The sequence below is a fragment of the Mustela erminea genome, chromosome 19 (genome assembly GCF_009829155.1).
Source record: "Mustela erminea isolate mMusErm1 chromosome 19, mMusErm1.Pri, whole genome shotgun sequence".
Taxonomy (NCBI): domain Eukaryota; kingdom Metazoa; phylum Chordata; class Mammalia; order Carnivora; family Mustelidae; genus Mustela; species Mustela erminea.
The window spans coordinates 13,296,762-13,315,711 of NC_045632.1; the positions used below are offsets into that span (position 1 = coordinate 13,296,762).

Sequence of the window (18,950 nt, forward strand, 5' to 3'; positions counted from 1 at the left end):
AATGACATTGGAATACTACTGCTGCTGGGAAGGTCAAGAGGGAAGTCATTATGGAAAATATGAGGGAGGGGCGCCTAGATGGCTCAGTGGGTTAAGCCTCTGCCTTCAGCTCAGGTCATGGTCTCATGGTCCTGGGATGGAGCCCCGCATTGGGCTCCTTGCTCAGCGGGGAGCCTACTTCTCCCTCTCCCTCTGTATGCTTACTTGTAATCTCTATCTCTCTGTCAAATAAATAAATAAAATCTTAAAAAAAAAAAAAAAAGAAAATATTAGGGAGACCCACCAAAATCTGAAAATATAATTGCGCTACCGTCTACCACTGCCATTCCTAGGTATGTATTCCAAAGAAACAGAATCAGTATCTCCACAACCAATCCGAGCATGAATATCCACTGCAGTACTATTCACAAAGACAACATATGGACATATCAGTAGATGTGTATGAGCGTTTAAAGCGACAAAGAAGGGATGCCCTGGCTAGCTTAGCTGGTAGGGCATCCAACTCTTGATCTCAGGATGGTGAGTTCAAACTCCAGACTGGGTATGGAGTCTATGTAAGAAAACAAAATAAAAAAAAAAAAAAATTGTATTTAAATGAAAAAATAAAGAGACAAAGAACAATTAGGACACACACGTACATGGGCAGGAATATTCAGCCATAAAAAAGGCAACATTGGTCTTTCCACAGACAAACCTGGAAAACATTATGCAGGGCTAAATCAGCCCCACAGGAACATACAAACCTTGTATGGTACCACTTATATGAGCATTCCTTAAAAGAGAAAGAAATCAAACTCACTGATACAGAAAATAGAAAGCCAGAAGCTAAGGATTGAGGGAAGTGGGGCAATGCCAGTCAGGGATACACACATCCACTGACAAGATGAGTAAGTACAACAGGTTGATTATAAATGTTAGTATTGTACTCTATACTTGAAATTGGCTAACAGGGTAGATACTAAGTTTCTGAACCACCACCAACAAAAATGTAATTATGTCAAGTGACTGTGTGTTTTAATTTCACTTTGTTAATAATCCTATAAAATAGGGGTGCCTGGGTACTGCACTAGTTCTAGCACCCCACTCATGGTTGTGGCTCAACTTGTGATGTCTGGGTTGTGATACTGAAGCCCCGCCTCAGGCTCCACTCTCAGGAATGTCAGCTTGGGATTTTCTCTTCCTTTCCCCTCCACTCTACTTGTGCACATGTGCACATAAACTCTTGTGCTCACTCTCTCTCAAATACATAAATAAAAAAGAAATTAGGGTGCCTGGGTGGCTCAGTTTTTGAGCATCTGCCTTTGGCTCAGGACATGATAGCAGAGTCCTGGGATGAAGCCCTGCACTGGGCTCCTTCCTTCTCCCTATCTCACTCGCCCTGCTTATATTCCCTCTCCTGCTTTTTCTCAAAATTAATAAATAAAATCTTAAAAAAAAGAAAAAGAAATCTTACAGTAATCTGTTTAAAAAAATTTTTTTTAAGATTTTATTTATTTATTTGACAGACAGAGATCACAAGTAGGCAGAGAGGCAGGCAGAGAGAGAGGAGGAAACAGGTTCCCTGCAGAGCAGAGAGCCCGATGCGGAGCTCCATCCTGGGACCCTGGGATCATGACCTGAGCCAAAGGCAGAGGCTTTAACCCACTGGCCACCCAGGCGTCCCTTTTTTTTTTTTTTTTAAATTACACTAATCTCAATGTATATCAATTTATCATGTAATCAAATTTCAATAATATAATCTTATTGGTCAATCATACCTCAACAAAGCTCATGGGATAGGGGCAGGTGGAAGAAGAGATGTAAACACTACTAAAAAAACCAAACAGGACAGGGGCACCTGGGTGGCTCAGTGGGTTAAAGCCTCTGCCTTCAGCTCAGGTCATAATCCCAGGGTCCTGGGATCGAGCCCCACATTGGGCTCTCTCTGTGGGGACCCTGCTTCCTCCTCTCTCTCTGCCTGCCTGTCTGCCTACTTGTGATCTCTGTCAAATAAATAAATCAATCTTCAAGAAAAAAACCAAGAACAATACAGGGCAGTCTTGAGAAGTAACCCATGGTTCACATAAGCAGTAAACATGTACATGCCTCCAATTTCAGGCACAGGCAGGCACAGGGAAATGTCACCTAAGGGAGGGGTCAAAACCTAGGCCATCGATGAGTCATGGACCTAGATACAGGGTCCCAGCCAAGGAAAGGGCAAGCAAGGTGCATTCCATCAGCCTCAATGCAGGACCACTGACCTGCGATCTTAGCCGATCAGGGCTGAGCACAGCGAGTACTGGGGTTGCGGGCAGACAGAAGGGCACATCAACAACTCAGGGCCAGCAACAAAAGCAACTGCCCAGAAAGCTGGGGAAGCACGCAGTGAACACAGTCCACACCAGAGAAGCACAAAGCCTCCCCTGGAGAATGGAAAAGGGGAGTCCGCAGGATACAGAGTCCAGGGCAGGTCAAGGGGACGCCGAGGGCCTTACCCAGTGACGATACAAGTGCAAAGTTCTCCAGCATCACATGGTGGTACAGCCGTCTCTGAGCCTCATCAAGAAGCCACCACTCCTTCCAGGAGAAGTACACGGCCACGTCCTCAAAGGTCACACCACACTACCATGAAAGGAAAACATGGAACCCTCAGCATTCTCTCTCTGAGAACTCACCAGCCAACCCACACACCCACCCCAGTCTCTCCTGCCAGCCCAGCTCCCCTCCTCAGATAAACACCATGTCCTGCTGTTCCTAATGCTGCTCTCCTCTCACCTTCCCACCAATCACTGTTCAGTGCTCAGCAATAACATGCAGGGGACGCATGGAAGCAATGTGGCCTGCAAGTCCCATCCCCCTGCCAGGATATTCCCATGGAGTCTCCCAGGTCATGCCCTCAAGACAGCCAATTATAGGCCCTGCTCTGCCAGGAAGTCTTCAATACCAGGACTCTGAGGCCCTTAGCTCACACTTCCTCTCCAGGTCTACATGATTCTGTAGACTGTACCTTTCTCATGTCTTCAGACCCCACAGATGAGAGCCCACACCTTCCAAAGGATTCTCCCTTGACTCACACTTGTCCTTGTCACTTGACAACCAATAGATGTGTGACAAACACAAACAGGTTCCACTACCACCCCAGTACTCCCATGGATCCCAACTGAGGGAAAGCCTCAAATACTGCTGAGAAGCCTCCTCACCTGCCTCTAATCCTCCCTGCAGTACGACACTCACAACCACTGTCAACCTAGGATCCTCCTACACCATCTTCTACTTCTCTGCTGCCCATGCCGGCCCTCGACAATCAAGAACCAACCATTCTCTACTGAACCTTCGTGAAAACCCCAGCACTAATGGTCTCCCTGCCAGGCACAGAGAACCACAAATCACATTTGCCCCAGACCTTTTCTGGCACGAAGACTCTGAAACACCCCAGACATGGTAAAAGCTGACCACAAAATTCTGCTGAAGCCCTAGAACACGGAAAAGAGAACAGCCCCAGTCTCACTGTCATCTTGTCTCAATTTTCAATGTCCTCAGCCATCTCTTCCAATCATCCCAAGCAACCTTGGCCATCATCAGCCAGATCTTTCTCTCTCCTTCACCCATGGTGACAATGCCCGACAACCACCACCACATGCTGCCCAAGACAACCATTCTTCCACACAACGTAGTAGGATACTGAACCTACTAGCAGCTTTGTCATTACACTCTGTGTTCTGTTCTGAAATGGGATCCAAATCTCCACCCGGGTCCACATCACAGCCATCACTTTTCAAACCCTCCATCGGAAACTTTCCCTACTGTCCCAAGCTTTGCCATCCAGCTCCCTAGTTATTCCATGACTCACACTTCTCTGACACATCTGAGACTGTAAACAATGTCAAAACAATGTAGGACATCCCCCAGAAAAATCAACCTACGCTACCTTTAATCCAGTTAATGGGAGCTTCCGTTCGTTCAGCTGCTAGGAACTGTGAAAATCACTAACTGCAAACTTCACTAAAATGGAGTCAGGAGGTTGCAGCAGAGGGAGCTCTCAGGCACTGTCACAGTGATCAACGGCAAACGGAAGAGGAAGACAGTGACTTGACCTGGAATGGGCACACTCCTTCACTAGCACAGATCCAGAAAGACAGTCTTTCCCGATCACCCACCCAACAGTCAGCCACCGGGAAGACACGACTCCCACCTTACTCCCGTCGCCTCAGAGTTGGTAACAGCCTTCCCGACTTCGCCCCTTCCCCCATAAAAAGCATGACCTCCCTCCTCTTCTCCGCACTGGCTACTGCTTTGACTCGGGTTCTTCGGTCCCAATCGCTGTTCCCTGTCGCTCCCACAGAAACAACATCTCTGCGGGTAAAGTGTCTGCAGTTTTCTCTTCAAGCGTCACCGACCAAAAGCCCCGGGGTTCCCCTCACTCCCCCCCGTTCTCCTCTCCCCTGCGACACCCACAATTCGCCTCAGCCCTTCTCCGAAAACAGACCAACAGCAGCCGGTTCTCCAACATCCAGGGCGGACACGGCGGCGGACAGGGCCACTACCAGCGACCACCGGGAGTCCCTCCTGCTGCGCGCCCTGCCTGCGCGCTCACCCCCGGCGGCTGCGCTTCTCCGCGGCCCGAGAAAGCTCCCTGACACCCGGGTTAGACTACCTCCCCTCACCTCCAGCAGACACGGTCTCGGCAGACAGCGACCGCGCCGGCCTCACCCGCCGCGCCGCACACTGCTCCGGACATAACCAATGCAGCCGCGCTGTCTCCCGTTGGTGGCGCGGGCCCCCTGCAGCCCCCGCCCCGGCGGCCCCTCAGCCCCGAGCCCGCTCCCGCACACAGCCCGCCGGCGCTCCCACACGGGCCCTCGCCCACCGGCGCCTCCCTGTCCCGGACACCGGAGCCTGGGCCGCAGGGCCGCGAGCAGGCGCCCCGCGCTCGGGCCTTTGGGGTGTGGGGAGAGGGGCCGGCGGGGACAAGCATTTACCTCAGCCGAGTCCATGGGCGCGGCCGCCGCCATCGGACTCGGTGCGCCGGCAGCAGGCCGGAGGGGAGCGGACACCCGGCCTGAACTGTGTTAGGCGGGGACCGCGCCTCCCGTCGCGTCTTCACGACCAGTCACCCAGACCCTGAACCCGCGTTCCGGAACCTGAAGAGAAAAGCAGACGCTAAGAAAGATAAATACATACACAGCAGGGAACGTAGCCGGAAGTCCCGCCCCCAGCGCATGCGCCCGCCTAAGAGTGCAGCGTCCTGTTCCCTCATTGGCTCTGCGTTCTCCCGGCAAGGGCTCTTCCGGGTGGTGTGACTTCCAGAGCTCCCGGGTCTGGGGTAGGGCGTCCTCCCCCGGGAATAAGGGAGCTTTGGTTTCGTGGCACGCTTAGGGATGCTGGGAAGTGAGGCTCCTACCCACAGGGACTTGCGTTGCTCCTTGTCAAAGGCGGAAAAGAGCCCTTTTTTCAGACTCTATGACGGTCAGTTTCCCAGGTAGAAAACTATTATTTTAGGTGCTTCCAGATTCTTTTACTGATTTAAATAGGATATCATTTCGTACAGCGCTTCAAAAAGAAATGGCTTGTGCGTAGCTAGAAAGATGTTGTTCATTGAATACTTCCACCTGAAACATTAGAGTCAGTTTTGGACTGGTTAGGAAGAATTCAAAAAGTTCCTGTTAAAAAACAAAAATTCAGGGGCGCCTGGGTGGCTCAGTGGGTTAAGCCTCTGGCTTCGGATCAGATCATGATCTCGGGGTCCAGGGATGGAGCCCCACATCGGGCTCTCTGCTCAGTGGGGAGCCTGCTTCCCCCCCTCTCTCTCTGCCTACTTGTGGTCTGTCCGTCAAATAAATAAAATCTTTTTAAAAAAATTTAGCCCAGTACTTTGTAAACTGTTCGCTTTATTCATCCATTTGCGGATTGGGCAGTATTCCATCTGGCAAGTAGAGGGGAGCTCCAAAACGCTACAGGAAAGGAAAGGTTTTTAAAGGTTGGACAAGAATATCATAAACAGATAAAAAGGGATTATGTCAGATGAGGTCACCTTACTGTAGGAACGAGAGAGTCTTGTTAGAATCCCTCATCTTTCTTTGGGGGGGGGGGTGGAGAGACCCCATCTATGTAGATTGTCTTTTTGGTACTAACCAGAAAATCCCTGAATGGGCTCATAAACTATTTCTGGGGGAAGTTAAAAGGGCAGTGTGCTTTGGTATTATGCCCTGGTTTGATGACATGGTCTAGCCGAAGTGACTGCATTTGGGCCAATGGTTTCCTCTTTCACACCCCTTAGAGGTCTGTTGACATTTAAGGACAAGGATGGTAGGTCACACTGAATTTCAAGGACAGTGATGCAGTTAGCCTCTGGTTCCACACTAAAACTCTCTTGCCTGTATTGTGATTGTGTCCCATCTATTGAGGAACATTTTTTTTTAAATATTTATTTATTTATTTATTTGACAGGCAGAGATCACAAGTAGGGGGAAAGGCAGGCAGAGAGAGAGAGGAGGAAGCAGGCTCCCTGCCAAGCAGAGAGCTCCATGTGGGGCTCGATGCCAGGACCCTGGGATCATGACCTGAGCCGAAGGCAGAGGCTTTAACCCACTGAGCCACCCAGGCGCCCCAATTGAGGAACATTTTTTTTTAAGATTTTATTTATTTGTTAGAGAGAAATTGCACATAAGCACAGGGAGCAGCAGGCAGAGGAAGTAGCTGAGCAAGGAGCCCAATGAGGGACTGGATCCCAGGACCCTGGGATCATGACCTGAGCCGAAGATAGATGCTTAACCGACTGAGCCAACACTTTTATCCATATATTTCCATGTACTCAATTCCTTTCAAGAGTCTGACATCATCCCAAACATAGTGCATTTTAACCAATGCTGTTTTGGGTACTGAACACTTGTTGCCATTTGCAGTTGGAGCAAGTGTGCAAAGGGAGAATCTGAGCCCTAAAATAAAGGGTTATATGGGGGTGCCTGAGTGGTTCAGTGGGTTAAGCCTCTGCCTCAGCGGGGAGCCTGCTTCTCCCTCTCTCTCTGCCTGCCTCTCTGTCTGCTTGTGATCTCTCTCTCCGTCAAATAAATAAATAAAATCTTAAAAAAAAAGGGGGGGTTACATGAACCCGATGAACTCACCTCCTTGCTGGGAACTGGCTCTTCTTTCTTGAGGCACTGGCATTAGTGTCACTTTAGGAATTGAAGTTATCTCCAAAAACAGTGGTGAAATGCACATTTTGGGAAGCATTTCATAACATTTATTGAGCTATGCACATTTTTGGAAGCATTTCATAACATTTATTGAGCTACTTCAAGACAGTGGCAGGGTAACTATGGGGAAAGCCACATTCCATCTTCCTACACATTGATAAAAGCTTAGAAACAATCATAATCTCAGAGTACTTTTTAAAATATATTTTATTTATTCATTTGACAGACAGATCACAAGTAGGGAGAGAGGCAGCCAGAGGGAGAGAGAGAGGAGGAATCAGGCTCCCTGCGGAGCAGAGAGACCGATGCGGGGCTTGATCCCAGGACCCTGGGATCTTGACCTGAGCTGAAGGCAGAGGCTTTAACCCACTGAGCCACCCAGGCGCCCCTCAGAGTACTTTTAGAAGAAACCTTAAGAAGTGGGAAAGGATAGAATCAAACTGAGCACGTGACTCTGCTAGACTAATGTGGCTGGTCATTCTGTGGCTTTTATCTCCAAATTTTGACCTTTTCATTCTTGAAAGTATTGAACAATGCTGCTGTCATCCTTCAAAGTAAACAGCCAGTCATTTTACTAGCAAATTGAGTTTATTCAGGAATGACAGAAGAAAAAAAAAAGAAGAAGAAAAAAAAAGGAATGACAGAAGAATTTCAGGACAGCAGGGCAAATCACAAGCAAGTCTGAAGATATAGAAGGAAAGTCAGCTTTTATAAGGGTTTAAGAGAAGCATGGGGAGGTTTGCTCTCAATAAAGGTTTATTGAAAAAAATGAATTTCTAGTTGTGACAATGTTTCATTGGCTATGTGGTGGCCCTGGTTAGTGTGTGGTTGCTGGGGCACCATCCTTTTGGTTCAAAGCAGATTAAATTCCTACTGAGAAAGCAACCTCCCTTGTCAAGTAAAAATAATATTGCTATTTCCGGCTGCTTATTCATTCCTCCCTGTGTAAATGCTCCATTTTTTTTTTAAATAGTTCTTATTTATTTATTTGGGCGAGAGAGAGAAGTGGGGGAGGGGAGAGGGAGAGACAGGGGCTAGATCTCATGATCCCAAGTTCATGACCTGAGCCAAAATCAAGAGTCAAATGCTTAAGATTGAGCCACCCAGGTGCCCCATTAAAGGTCCGTTTTGAATGTGGTTTCCTTCACTAATTTTAGCACCACTTTGGAGACTTAAGGAGGAAATTTATGATACCCAGAACAGTTAAAATGAGAGGGAAATTGAAATGTCATGTTTAGGGGCACCTGGGTGGCTCAGTAACCTGGACCAGTTAAGTGTCTGCCTTGGGCTCAGGTCATGACCCTGGGGTTCTAGGACCAAGCCCTGTGTCAGGTTTCCTGCTCAGTGGGGAATCTGCTTCTCCCTCTCCCCCACCCCTCCCCCTGCTTGAGCTCTCTCTCTCTCCCTCTCTCAAATAAATAAAATCTTAAAAGAAGATTTTATTTATTTATTTGAGAGAGAGAGGTCACAAGTAGGCAGAGAGATAGGCAGAGAGAGGGGGATGCAGGCTCCCCGCTGAGCAGAAAGCCCGATGCAGGGTTTGATCCCAGGACCCTGAGATCATGACCTGAGCTGAAGGCAGAGGCTTAACCCACTAAACAACCCAGGCTCTCTCCCTCTCCCTCTCTCAAATAAATAAAATCTTAAAAAAAAAAAAAGAAATGTCAAAGAAAAAAAAAAGAAAAAGAACTGTCATGTTTATTCACTGTTCTAACAAATGTGCACTGAGCACATACTCATGTCTCAGGAGCTCTAGTAGATGTATAGGAGAAATTCAGGCACAAGACAAGCAGTCCTGCCTTCAAATGCCTTGTATTATGCTCAAGGAAAACTCAGGAAACAGGAAAGCAGAATTACTGTTATAGTCTATGTTAGAATGAGGTAGGTACAATGGAAACAAGGAGCACACTTGCACACTTGCTCCAACTGCAAATGGCAATGATTTTGTGAAAAAAGGAGTCCAGTTATAATAACCCACTGGGCAGAAAGGAAGCCCTCGTTAATAACAGCATCACTGAACAAGGATGAGTCCTGCAGTTTTTATTTTTATCAGCTGAAAATTTCAAAGACCTTATTTGTGCAAACACCAAATGCATTCAGATGGCTCCAAACCAAATTAGGTAAAGGCTTTTGTAGACCAGAAGGGAAAGCAAAGCAATACGTTATGTGACTGCCTATTACTTAAGGAATTGTCTTACTTGGAAAACCAGGTGACTGTTTTGTGCGTATGTGTTTTAGGTAGGCTCCACGCCCAGCACGGAGACCAACGTAGACAGCTTTGCATGACTGGGCATTTGTAGGTCTCACCATTTACGCACTTACAAGACTTTGCTCCAGGTTGGGTTTCAGTTTGCCTCTGTAGGTGTAGAGCATCAGAGCCACTGGCATCTAGCGGCCCCTTTGCTGATTTGCAGTTCCAAGCAAAAGAAGCCAGTGGCTGGTGGCTTCCTGTGGCCTCTCTGCCCTGGAGACCCTGGGACTCCAGCCCTTTAAGCTTTTACCCTGCTTGGCTCACTGCAGAGGCACTCAGGTGTGCGTGAGAACCCTTCGCTCTGCTGCTCCTCACAGAGTCCCTGTACTGGAGCGTGCAGGGAGGCAGCCTGGCCTTCCCGGAAAAACCGGTTTTCAGTTTCACCTCTGCCCTGTCCTCTCCATCAGCTTTACCTCAGCTCATTGGAAATGCTCATTCTCAGGCACCTGGGTGGCTCAGTGGGTTAAGCCTCTGCCTTCAGCTCAGGTCATGGTCTCAGGGTCCTGGGATCGAGGCCCACATTGGGCTCTCTGCTCAGCAGGGACCCTGCTTCCCCCGCTCTCTCTGCCTACTTGTTATCTGTCAAGTAAATAAAAATCTTTAAATTAAAAAAAAATGCTCATTCTCAGCCCACAGCCGAGACCTCTTGACTCAGACACTTTGGTGGTAGCCCAAGAATTAGTTTTTTAAGAAATGTCTTGATAGAATAGATGCAGAGTAAAATATTCCATCTGCTAGTTGTGGTTCCTGAAGACAGGGCACTTATCTTTGTCATTTACATGAATCTCTTCTATAGTGGCAGGATTTCAGAACAGAGGCTGCAAAATTTATTAGCACATGTTTATTCTCTTAATTAAAATGTAGTGTTTAGAATGTCTGATTGTCGGGGCACCTGAGTGGCTCAGCGGATTTAGCCTCTGCCTTCAGCTCAGGTCATGATCCCAGGGTCCTGGGATCAAGCTTCCCCCTCTCTCTCTGCCTGCTGCTCTGCCTACTTGTGATCTCTGTCAAATAAATAAATAAAATCTTAAAAAAAGAAAAAGAATGTCTGATTGTCTGCTATTAATGGGTTACTACTCCTTTATGAACATTGAAAGTGAAAAGCTTCTAACCACTCTACCTGGTGCAGAAAAACAATGTTTGCAGTATGGTATACTTTTAAAATTGCCTTTTCATATGAATGGATTGCTCTGTGTGTGTCTGTGTTCAAATACCTGTTTCCAAAACCCAGTTTTGGCTGCCTAGCACTTCAAAAGTCAATATTGAAGAGACAAGTGGTGATTGGAAATGATCATAATCTTTACTCAGGAGGCTGGCCACCTAGGGAGAAGGTGGGCTCTCATACAAACGCCAGCTCTGAGGTTTCTGCCTTGCCTGCGGGTTTTTAAAGTTAGGACAGTGAACCAGTATAGGGAGTACATTGGTCCACAACATTTCTTGACTACATACAGATTCGATGGTACTATCTATAGATGGGATCACAGTGCTGGGAGGTTGTGCAAGGGGTCTGGTTCCTTAGTACTTACAGGTTGTGCAAAAGGATCTGTATTGCTTTGTGGCATTCACAAGTGCTCAGCTCATCCTAGGAGAGAATGCATGATCTACAGATAAACAGGTGAATCAATCATGTAGGCTAAGGTGCTTGTTAAACCTTCAAGATTAATAGGTTGGCTGGAGGGCCTGAGGTGGCTTCACCCATAGTTTTTCTTACTATTAAACTTTCTAGTCAGGTTCTTCTTTCCAGCTTGTCTCTTCACTCAGATGGAAGACCCTGCTGGCAAGGCATCCCCTGATGGGAACCAAAACTACACCCTGTAGCACTAAGGACTGCCCTGAGCCAGTAAGTCCCCACCCATGACTGACACCAGGACAAGGATCTGTTTGAGTTTCTCTGCCTACCTGCAAGTACCCACTTACCTTGGCCCCACATTTTCCTTCTATAAAACCGGAAGTGTTTGGAGCACTTTGGAGTCAGTCTTTGGGAGGTTAGTCCACTGTCTTCCTTCCTTTGTCCTCACTAAGATTCCTTTCTTAGCCCCATTTGTTCCTCGGCCTCTGGATTTTGTCATGAGACAGGGACCTAACCTAGTACAATTGGTCCACTAAGGGTAGGTACTCTCGCACCCCTGTGCCCGGACAGCACAACCAAGTCATAATTTGTGGACAAACTCGGGCCTCACGTTTTTCCCTTAAAATGATCGCGGACAACCTAATCCGCTGTTTATTCCAGTCTACACCCCGTCACCCTCAAGAGGCGCCGGAGCGGTCCTGAAGGTGCACACGGGAGGAATGGAGGACTCACCTGCGGACTGTGCTGTGTCCCTGAGGGGCACGGATGGCCAGAGCTCTGGACAGAGCACTGCCTTAAGGACTGATGGTGGGAACTTCGCCTCCAGCGAAGTATGGGTACTCAACAACTTCGAGGTGTCTCCTCTGTGCACCACCCCTGCCTCCCAGCCGGTACCAGGGCCTCCCAGCCCGCACCAGGACCCCCCTGCAGACCCCTTCCTGGCATAGCCTCGGAGATGAGACCATGATTCCGCGTGTGTCCGTGGGGTGGGAAAGGCCTCCGCATGTTCCCACACGCCCCCCTTAGGGACACCCTTCTTTCTGGTAGAGGCCCTATAGGGCCTCGACTCCTCTACTTTGAGTGGAGAGGGAGGCCAGCCCTGATCCGGATGTTCCGGGTGAGCCCCCACCCCCGCCGCCGGGGCGGAAATCCCAGTCTTTTCCGGGAGAGGCCCCGCCCCACCCGGCTCCCAATCCTTCCTGGCCCGGTGAGGGGCGGGAGACCGGAAGTGGCCCAGCGCCCGTGCCCCTTCCCCCGCCCAGCTGGCTTCTCCGTGAGACAGCTGTCCGGAAATTGGCTGCGAGATGCACGGAAGGTCGACACTGGGGACCGCAGTCAACTACTACAGAAAGAGATGGAATTAAATCACTTGGAGGCTGGCGTTCTACGGTGAGAATTTCTTCCAGTGTACTGGGTGGGATCGGAGGATGCGACTCTGAACTCAGCAGGTGGACACGAAAACCTTGTCGCTCTCAGGTGAGACCGTCCAGACAGATCACCAGTCACCAGTCAGGGTGTTCAGGGACGTCCATTCACTCTGGTCTGTCAAGATTAACGTCTTCTGCCTGTGAGGTTCCTGAAGACCTCCAGTCAGCTCCCAGCCCCCACAGCTGCTGTCTGCCTGGCCTTGTCACGTCTCCTGCACACGCCAAGGTTTAGTTTTCCTCCAAACACCCAAGTAGTTTTTCAGCTTCTCAGCACATCCATTCTCACCATGGGAGAATTTAGTTTGTAAATAGGCAAATACTATAGAGTGGGGCTGGATTTTTTGTATTTCTGAATTCTGCACGTAACAAAGTCCCGACGTGATGGTAAGAATGCACCCTAAACTTAAACGTGTCTTTTTTTGGCCATGACAGTGCAGGATACAAAAGTACCAGAGGAAAAATAATGAATAGCCTTCCAGTACTCAGAAACAGTTACTCCATGTAGAAAAATGATGATCAATCTATTTAAAACCCAGGACAACTCCAAAATAGCGCTACTAAAAAACAATACCCTTGAACTCTACACCAAAACTAATGTGCTATATTAGTTTTGGCTAATTGCATTTAAATAAGTAAATAAAATACTCAACTTAGTAAATCTGAAGATCAGATTGTCTCTACTGAACCATTATGAATTGGACAGCATCCCATCTAACAAATAGAATGGGAATCAGAGGGCCAGAAAAGTTTTAAAGGCAGGACAAGCAGGACAAGGACGTTATGAACACACACAAAAAATTATTTTGGCAAAGTCACCTCCTTTTAGGGGAAAGTGGAGACTTCTTAGGAGGATTACCTTACCACCGGGACCAGGAAGCTTTAGACTGACTGAGGAAAAGGGAAAAATTGCAATCACATTAGCTATCAAGTCCGGGTTTGGCAATACACTTGTAGCAAAGTGACTCCATTCCAAGCCTGTGGTTTTCTTTTAAACATGTCTTTGTTTTACTGTCTTATTTGTAAATGAAAAGGAAAATAACTGTAACTCACATACAAGAAAATAGGAAAATGATGTTAATGGAAAAGAAATAAAAAAGATTTCCAACCGGCAAGTAAGACATTAAAAATGTTCAAAATCGTGACTCCTTCAGGAAATGCAATCAAAACTATACTACACAGTTACTACGTTGCGCAAAATTAAAGGATGGCCACATCGAATATTGGCAGGGTTGCAGAAGAAGTGGACTTTTCATCCACTGCTGATGCAAATGCAAAAGTGAACAATCATTTTGATTGCAGTGCAGTTTTTTCAAAAGTTAATATTCACCTATCCTATGACTCAGGTACTAAACATTAAGTTACTGTTAATTTTAGTTAATTAAGTTAACAATTAAATTGTTCTTTTTTTTTAAAGATTTTATTTATTTATTTGACAGAGAGAGATCACAAGTAGATGGAGAGGCAGGCAGAGAGAGAGAGAGAGGGAAGCAGGCTCCCTGCTGAGCAGAGAGCCCGATGCGGGACTCGATCCCAGGACCCTGAGATCATGACCTGAGCCGAAGGCAGAGGCTTAACCCACTGAGCCACCCAGGTGCCCCCAATTAAACTGTTTAGTTAATTTACTAAATTGTTAATTCAGTTAATTTACTAAATTGTTAATTTAGTTAACTGTCAATTTAGTTAATTAAGTTAGTTGATTAAGTTACTGTTAATTTTATTTTTCAAAAATAAAAACAGCTTACATCTATATAAAAGTACTGACACAAATGTTTTTGACTCCTTTATTTTCAACAGGCAAAATCTAGAAATAACTTAAGTGCCCATAAAAAAGATGAATCAAGTAACAGCGGTATATGCCAACATAAGGGTGTTATCTAGACAGAAAAGTGAGCAACTTGCAGAACATCACTGATGAAAAACTAATTACATACCACAAAGGAAATCACAGAGGGGTGGGGAAGAGTAAAAAGTTCATTCCAAATATATAAATAACAAAAAGTGGTTGGTTCCCATTGTAAAACAAATTACAGTGGTTCCCCGGAGAGGTGGGTAGGGTAAGGAGAGATTGTAGTAGGCCAGAGGTAAATAAAGCATGACATATATGGTCATTATCAGGATTATGATGGTGGCAGAGATTCATATCCTTGTCAAAATTTATCAATTGTACACTCTTTTTTTTTTTAAGATTTTATTTATTTATTTGACAGAGAGAAATCACAAGTAGATGGAGAGGCAGGCAGAGAGAGAGAGAGGGAAGCAGGCTCCCCGCTGAGCAGAGAGCCCGATGTGGGCCTCAATCCCAGGACCCTGAGATCATGACCTGAGCCGAAGGCAGCGGCTTAACCCACTGAGCCACCCAGGCGCCCTCAATTGTACACTCTTAAATATATGCAGCTTATTAGCATCTGTAATTTAAACCTTTATATAGTTTTAAAAATTGGCTCAAAATAAAAATAGATCTGGCAACCTTATGCTGACAGTACCACCCTGTTCCATGTCCTCCAGGCTTCAGTCTTACCTCAGTGTCTGCAGACACAGGCAGCAGTGAAGGACGGTTCCGCTGGTGTTAACAGGAACATTGCCTGGATCTTAAGGGCCACATCAACAAACTACTGACTCCCCCCAGTCCCTTTTACTCTCTTGTATTCCTCTGTGTGTAGTACTGGCCTGGACGTGGAGAACACAGGGGCTAAAAGGATCGCCAATAGCTTCCAATTATTTTCTCTGACAATGACTTTACCTACACAAGATAAATATGCCCGGAGATCCTGAGATTTGTGTACACACTGATCCTAGTCATTGTCACAGAAACTTGTCTGGATCCATTTCTAGAAGAGGCACATTCCATCCAGTTGGCTGCAGCCTCCTCCCCTTCCTGTTAGGTGTTTCTGTACCAATTATGGTTTCTCCTGCCCACTGTGGTCTTTCAACCAGTGACCCAAGCCCAGTGGGTTGTGGACATCAGGGCACATGGCTGCTTGTAAAGCCGAGGTTAATAGTGCTGACATCCCCTGTGAGACCCCCTTCGAGTAAGGGAAGAAATTCATGTCACTGGCAGAAGCACTAAGAGTCTCACATCTGCTCCCTCCTGGGGCTCGTCACTGAGGCTCCTAAAACACACGTCATCCAGACCTGAAACGAAAAACAGAAAGCCCCGCAGATTTTGCTAGGAGGCTGTGAGGCAGCAATCAATGCAAATTTAGTCCAAACTGGCAGGCTACTGGCACAACCTGGCTGGCTCAGTAGAGCTTGATTCTTGATCTTGGGGTTTGAGCCCCAAGTTGGACATAGAGTTTACTTAAAACAAAACAAAACTGGCAAGCTATTTCCTGCCATCCTCCACTTTCTCCTCAAGCACAGCTAGTTTGAGACTCTTAGAAGTTTACCATTTGATGCTTGTTGAGCCCAAATCTATTTATAAACTACTCCTCCACACAGTAAGTAGAACATTCATGATTAAAGACTTAAACAGTAAGGCCTTGATTATCATTTAATCCAAATCAATGTGGAGAAGACAGTTCTCCAGTTTGTGACTTGGAAGCTGGAAAAACTCATCACAAGTATCACATGCGACCAACACGTTCCTGAAAAAAGGTAGCCATTCTCTGTAAGCTGCCGGCCAAACTCATGATGTTCTCTGGGTCATCACTGATGCAAGTCCATGACATGAAGGTATTCAAGGAGGAGGGAAAGCTGACCCCAAAAAGACCTCAAGTTACTGCTAATCTGCTCCAGTTCTAAGAACAGAGGTCAACTTCTCTGAGTTGAGGACTGATGTGCACTGTGCGGACCTACCAGTTGGCAGAGGTGAAAGGGTCACAGAACTGTCAGTTACAAAAATCTAGAGAGCTCTCTGGACAATTCAGAAAATGCAACATGGCCACACATACTTACAAGATAAATTTAAGGAATTTCCCCACCGTAGAAGATTCAAATCAGGCAAAAGTCTCCTCAAAGAGTTTTCACCAGTGGCATTATGCTGAATAAGGAAATTGCATATTCATTATAGAACCATGCCTTTCTCTAGTGTGAACTCTCCAATGTTGAGAGAGGTTAGATTTTCCCCTAAACGATTTCCCACATTCACTGCACTCATAAGGTCGTTCTCCAGTATGAACTCTGTGATGGTAAGAGAGAGCAGTACGAGTGATAAAAGATTTACCACATTCACTGCACTCATGAGGCCTTTCTCCAGTGTGAACTCTCTGATGATAATGGAGGGCAGTACTACTTATAAAAGATTTTCCACACTCACTGCATTCATAAGGCCTCTCTCCTGTGTGAATTCTCTGATGATAATGGAAGCTGGAACTAAAAGTAAAAGATTTCCCACATTTGTTGCATTTGTAAGGGTTTCCTCCATTATGAATTCTCTGGTGTATTGAGAGGGAATGTTTTTGTCGAAAGGATTTCCCACATTCACTGCATTCGTAAGGCCTTTCTCCTGTGTGACCTCTGTGATGATACCTGAGTGCAGAGCTTGAAGTGAAAGATTTCCCACATTCACCACATTCATAAGGCCTTTCTCCTTTGTGGGATCTCTGATGATAACTAAGGGCAGAGCGAGAGGTAAAAGACTTCCCACATTCACTGCACTCAAAAGGTTTTTCTCCAGAATGAACTCTATAATGATACTGGAGTTCATACCTACAAATAAAAGATTTCCCACATTCATTACACTCATAAAACCTTTCACCTGAATGAACCCTTAGGTGCATATTGAGGCTATTTCTTCGGGTGAAGGACTTGCCACATTCACTGCACTCATGAGGCCTTTCTCCAGTGTGAACTCTGCGATGATACTGAAGAGCACTATGAGTGCTGAAAGATTTCCCACACTCACTGCACTCATGAGGCCTTTCTCCAGTGTGAACTCTCTGATGATAATGGAGGGCAGTACTACTTATAAAAGATTTTCCACACTCACTGCATTCATAAGGCCTTTCTCCTGTGTGAATTCTCTCATGATAATGGAAACTGGAACTACAAGAAAAAGATTTCCCACATTTGTTGCATTTGTAAGGGTTTCCTCTACTATGAATTTTCTGGTGTATTGAGAGAGAATGTTTTTGTCGAAAGGATTTCCCACATTCACTGCATTTGTAAGGCCTTTCTCCCGTGTGACCTCTGTGATGATACCTGAGTGCAGAGCTTGAAGTGAAAGATTTCCCACATTCACCGCATTCATAAGGCCTTTCTCCTCTGTGGGATCTCTGATGATAACTAAGGGCAGAGCGATAGGTAAAAGACTTCCCACATTCACTGCACTCAAAAGGTTTTTCGCCAGAGTGACTTCTATAATGATACTGGAGTTCATACCTACAAATAAAAGATTTCCCACATTCTTTACACTCATAAGGCCTTTCACCTGAGTGAACCTTTAGGTGCATGTTGAGTCTATGTCTGCGGGTAAAGGACTTGCCACATTCACTGCACTCATAAGGCCTTTCTCCAGTGTGAACTCTGTGGTGATAATGGAGAGCAGTATGAGTGCTGAAAGTTTTCCCACATTCACTGCACACAAAGGACTGTCCTCCAAGGTGGACACCCTGGTCCTGTGTATCTGTATGTTTGGGACCAAAGGCGTTCTCACATCCCCCCCAAGCACCACGACTGTTTTCGCGTTGTAACATTGCCCTGCACTGGGGGATCATGTGTGGTTTCTCCCCAGTACAAGTGGCCTCTTGCCCCAGATGCTCCGAGCCAGACAGCAAGTCCTTCTCAACCTCTCCACAGGTAAAGGGCTTTCCCGAACCACCGGATCCCCAGCTCTTGACAGCAGAGGCCCTGTCCACACGGTTTCTGAATGGTTTTGCTCCCGTGGGCTGCTCCTGCTGCTGCTGCTGCTCCAACCTCACACTGAAAGAAAATCGTTTCCCGCAGGCCCCACAACTCAACAGTTTCTGGCTGTTTTCTTTCCCCTGGAGCTCAGCCAAGTGGAAAATGTCTTTCAAGACGGGACCACACATCTCACAGGGGTGGGTCTTCCGGGAAGACAGAGCGGCCCTGGGCATCCCAGTCTGTGAAACGCCTACAGAAGCGCTCTGTGCAAAGGGGGCCTCCTCATCCTCTGCTCCACAGCAGCAACCTGAAAACAGAGAAACGCTGGTGAAACACGTGCTTGCTGTAGCGCGGGGTGAGCCCATCACACACGCATCTGGCTCATCTGGGCATGAGTGTATGGCAGGCTTTTTTCAGACACCAGAGATGGAACACAGTTGAAGGAGTGGCCGCTGAGCACTCCTGGGCCCCTAAGGCCAAAGTATCGTGGCACGCGCACTAGCCAGAAGAATACAAAACTAAGGTATGACACAAGGGAGAGAGCCAGGATCTACAACTTACTCTCTGTCCATAGCTTCCAGCTGGCCTGTTTCTTGGCTGAGTAGAAGACTGCGGGAAAATCTACTTACAAGAAATTTGCTGCTGTTCAAAGTCAATTTAAGCATATGTCAACATCTCATGGCAAACTGGCCAAGTGTGGATGCTGGGGTACACAGAAAGGAAAGAGCACTGGGAGAAATGGGTGAGAT

The 18,950-nt window shown here is 46.8% G+C and overlaps 2 protein-coding genes across 11 annotated transcripts in view; both read right to left on the bottom strand.

Annotated features, from left to right (window-relative positions):
* LOC116579347 (zinc finger protein 271-like) overlaps nt 1–5,205 on the bottom strand; it is a 55,388-nt gene extending 50,183 nt beyond the window's left edge. Inside the window, exons 1-2 of one of the 6 annotated variants that reach the window (XR_004281234.1) lie at nt 4,959–5,200; nt 2,241–2,601 (exon numbers count right to left, since the gene is read on the bottom strand). Coding sequence is in view for 2 of the 6 variants with exons in the window: in XM_032324593.1 (XP_032180484.1) it covers nt 2,308–2,601; nt 4,959–4,991 (327 nt within the window). In the remaining 4 variants the exon portion in view is untranslated. Of the gene's footprint in view, nt 1–2,240; nt 2,602–4,958 lie in introns of those variants that run through there. The other 5 variants (XR_004281231.1, XM_032324593.1, XM_032324592.1 and 2 more) reach the window with 5 other exon arrangements.
* Nucleotides 5,206–14,762: 9,557 nt separating this feature from the next.
* Nucleotides 14,763–18,950, bottom strand: part of LOC116579356 (zinc finger protein 671-like) — a 55,863-nt gene continuing 51,675 nt past the window's right edge. For all 5 annotated transcript variants that reach the window (XM_032324619.1, XM_032324622.1, XM_032324618.1 and 2 more), the window contains one exon: nt 14,763–18,508. In XM_032324619.1, coding sequence (XP_032180510.1) covers nt 16,395–18,508 — 2,114 coding nt within the window. In that variant the 3' untranslated portion in view covers nt 14,763–16,394. The remainder of the gene's footprint in view (nt 18,509–18,950) is intronic.